Raw genomic sequence first — 2,872 nt, forward strand, 5'->3', positions numbered from 1 at the left:
TAAGATCCATGAGGAAATGATTGTAGAATCTGAAGGGTTTTCTTCTGATGCCAAGCAGTCATTAACCCCTCAGTAGTTTAGCCAACCTGAATTGAATGACTTAGTAAGAATGACATAAAAATTGTCCTTGACTTTCTGAAGTATTATGAGGAGCATACCTGGATCATTTATGTGGATCTTAAAATGGAAAATTTCCTGCTAGGACAACAGAAATGTTTCACGAAGTATCCTTGCTTCTAGAAGATAAAAGCAGGTGTATTCGATGGACCTCGAATTCGACCCTCATATGTGATGAAGAATTTGCCAAGAAGATGAATAAGAAGGAGAAAGCAGCATAGTAGTCTTTTGTGGCAGTTACAAAAAACTTCCTTGGCAATAAAAAAGCAGAAACTATGAACTTCTGGTTCAAAGGATGCTGTTGGCTTTCCGTGACATTGGATGTAACATGAGTGTTAAGATTGACTTCCTGAACAGTCATCTTGATAAGTTTCCCAAAAATCTTGGAGCTGTTAATGATGGCGGACTACTGCTGAAGCATCAAATGAGACTGTCCTTAACTAGTACACAAACACAAGAGCTACAAACGCAAATTTTTGCCTAAATAGAATTTAAATAACTTTTGCGCAAATTTTATGATTAAAATGTGTTTCAACATATTCTATTTCAAAATTGTAGACAAATTCTAATGCAATCATATCTTTTAGTGTATAAGTGTATTTACTGCATTATATAAATTATTATATATTTTTTCTCAAAGATGATACCCAAGAAGACATTCTACTTCATTATGTTAAACTAAATGTTGAAAATTTTACAATAAGATAAAAACCTAAAATCTTGAATTGCAAAAAACCTGTAGATTACAGAGAAAAACAAATATCAGTTTGAGATCAGCACACTCGAATTAGGTAAGAACAAGTGTTTCTGTGGATGCAACAAAATTTTTGTTCTCCAGTGTTATAGATGTTGTCCTTTTTCTCATCAATAGACATTATACCTCAAGCGATTCCTGGTTCCCAGTTCACCAGGTCACCCTACTCCACCTCATCACTTTGAGAAAAGCCCCTTTGATGTCCTTGTTCCTCAGACTATAGACCACAGGATTGAGCAGGGCAGTGAAGACATTGTAAAAGAGTGAGATCTGCTTGTCTTGCTCAGGGGAATAGTTAGAGTTGGGCCTCATGTAGATATAGGAGGATGGCCCATAGAAGAATGAGACCACAGTGAGGTGGGAAGCACAGGTGGAGAAAGCTTTGCAGCGGCCCTTTGTGGACTTGATCTTGAGAATGGCCTGGGCAATACGGACATAGGAGGCCAAAATGAGGGAAATTGGAGCAACAACCATGAACACACTGATCACCAGGTCCACAGTCTCAATGAGGTGGGTATCCATGCAGGCCAAGCTTCGTACCGAGGGGCCATCACAGATGTAATGGTTGATCACGTTAGGCCCACAGTATGGCAGCTGCATAGTGAAGAATGTATGGATCAGAGAGAAAAAGAAACCACAGGCCCAGGTCCCAGCTGCCAGCCGTGAGCACAGGCCCCAGTTGAGGATGACTGTATAACGCAGAGGGTAACAGATGGCTACGTATCGGTCATAAGCCATGACTACAAATAAAATGCACTCAGTCAAGCCCAAGGCACTAAACACATACATCTGCAGCCAACAGCCAGCAAAGGAGATGGTCTGAGAATGAGCGAGAAGATGCACCAACATCTGGGGCACAGTGGTGGTGACGTAGCCCGTGTCCAGCAGGGAGAGGATACAGAGGAAGAAGTACATGGGAGTGTGAAGACGCTTGTCCAGGCCGATCAGGGTGACAATGAGCCCATTGCCCAGGACTGAGCTCAGGTAGAGCAGAAGGAAGACAATGAAGAGGATCCTGTTGGACGTGGGATCACGGGAGAAGCCAAGCAGGATGAATTCAGACACCCAAGTTTGGTTCTTCACTGGAGGCATCCACATGCTGAGGATTATAAAAGAATCACATTCATTTAAATGTCATTGAGCCCTGGCCGGTTGGCTCAGTGGTAGAGCATTGGCCTGGCATGCAGAAGTCCCGGGTTCGATTCCTGGCCAGGGCACACGGGAGGGGCGCCCATCTGCTTCTCCACCCCTCCCCCTCTCCTTCCTCTCTGTCTCTCTCTTCCCCTCCCGCAGCCAAGGCTCCATTGGACCAAAGATGGCCCGGGCGCTGGGGATGGCTCCTTGGCCTCTGTCCCAGGTGCGAGAGTGGCTCTGGTCGCAACAGAGCGACGCCCCAGACGGGCAGAGCATCGCCCCCTGGTGGGCAGAGCGTCGCCCCCTAGTGGGCGTGCCGCGTGGATCCCCATCGGGCGCATGAGGGAGTCTGTCTGACTGTCTCTCCCCGTTTCTAGCTTCAGAAAAATACAAAAAAATAAACAAAATAAATATCATTGAAAGTGTGGTAGTTTAGCCAAAGTATCTGCCCTGGAGACAGAGAGGCTAGGATTTAAATCCTGGCCCTCTATTCATCTGCTGTCTTGAGCAAGTCACTTAACACTTCTGAGCCTCAGTCTCCTCGTCTGTAAAATGTTACTAATACTAATACTAATTTCTCAGGTTTTTGAAAGGAGTAGAGGCATTGTATATGACATATAAAACACAATACCTTAAAACAATCACATTAACTCCTCATAGGCAATTTTCCCTGTCTTACTTCACTTTCTACAGTGGACATCCTGGTCATTCACATGTCTAGCAACAATTGGTTTACATCGCGTCAGTCCCAGCCCCTAAACTTTTAAAGCTGAAGTTCCTGCCTGCCTTAGGCTGTCTGAATATGCTACAAGCCTCTCCCCAATCAATGACCATTTCTTCTTTGCCAAACGTCAATATCAGCTTTGT

General features: G+C 44.4%; 1 protein-coding gene across 1 annotated transcript; it reads right to left on the bottom strand.

The window, feature by feature from the left end:
- Window positions 1–1,021: 1,021 nt before the first annotated feature.
- LOC136330050 (olfactory receptor 2A12-like) lies at window positions 1,022–1,969 on the bottom strand. Its single transcript, XM_066266560.1, has one exon. It carries the CDS (start codon window positions 1,967–1,969, stop codon window positions 1,022–1,024), a length of 948 nt encoding a protein of 315 aa, XP_066122657.1.
- Between the last annotated feature and the right edge of the window lie 903 nt (window positions 1,970–2,872).

This window comes from Saccopteryx bilineata, chromosome 3 (assembly GCF_036850765.1).
Source record: "Saccopteryx bilineata isolate mSacBil1 chromosome 3, mSacBil1_pri_phased_curated, whole genome shotgun sequence".
Lineage (NCBI taxonomy): Eukaryota > Metazoa > Chordata > Mammalia > Chiroptera > Emballonuridae > Saccopteryx > Saccopteryx bilineata.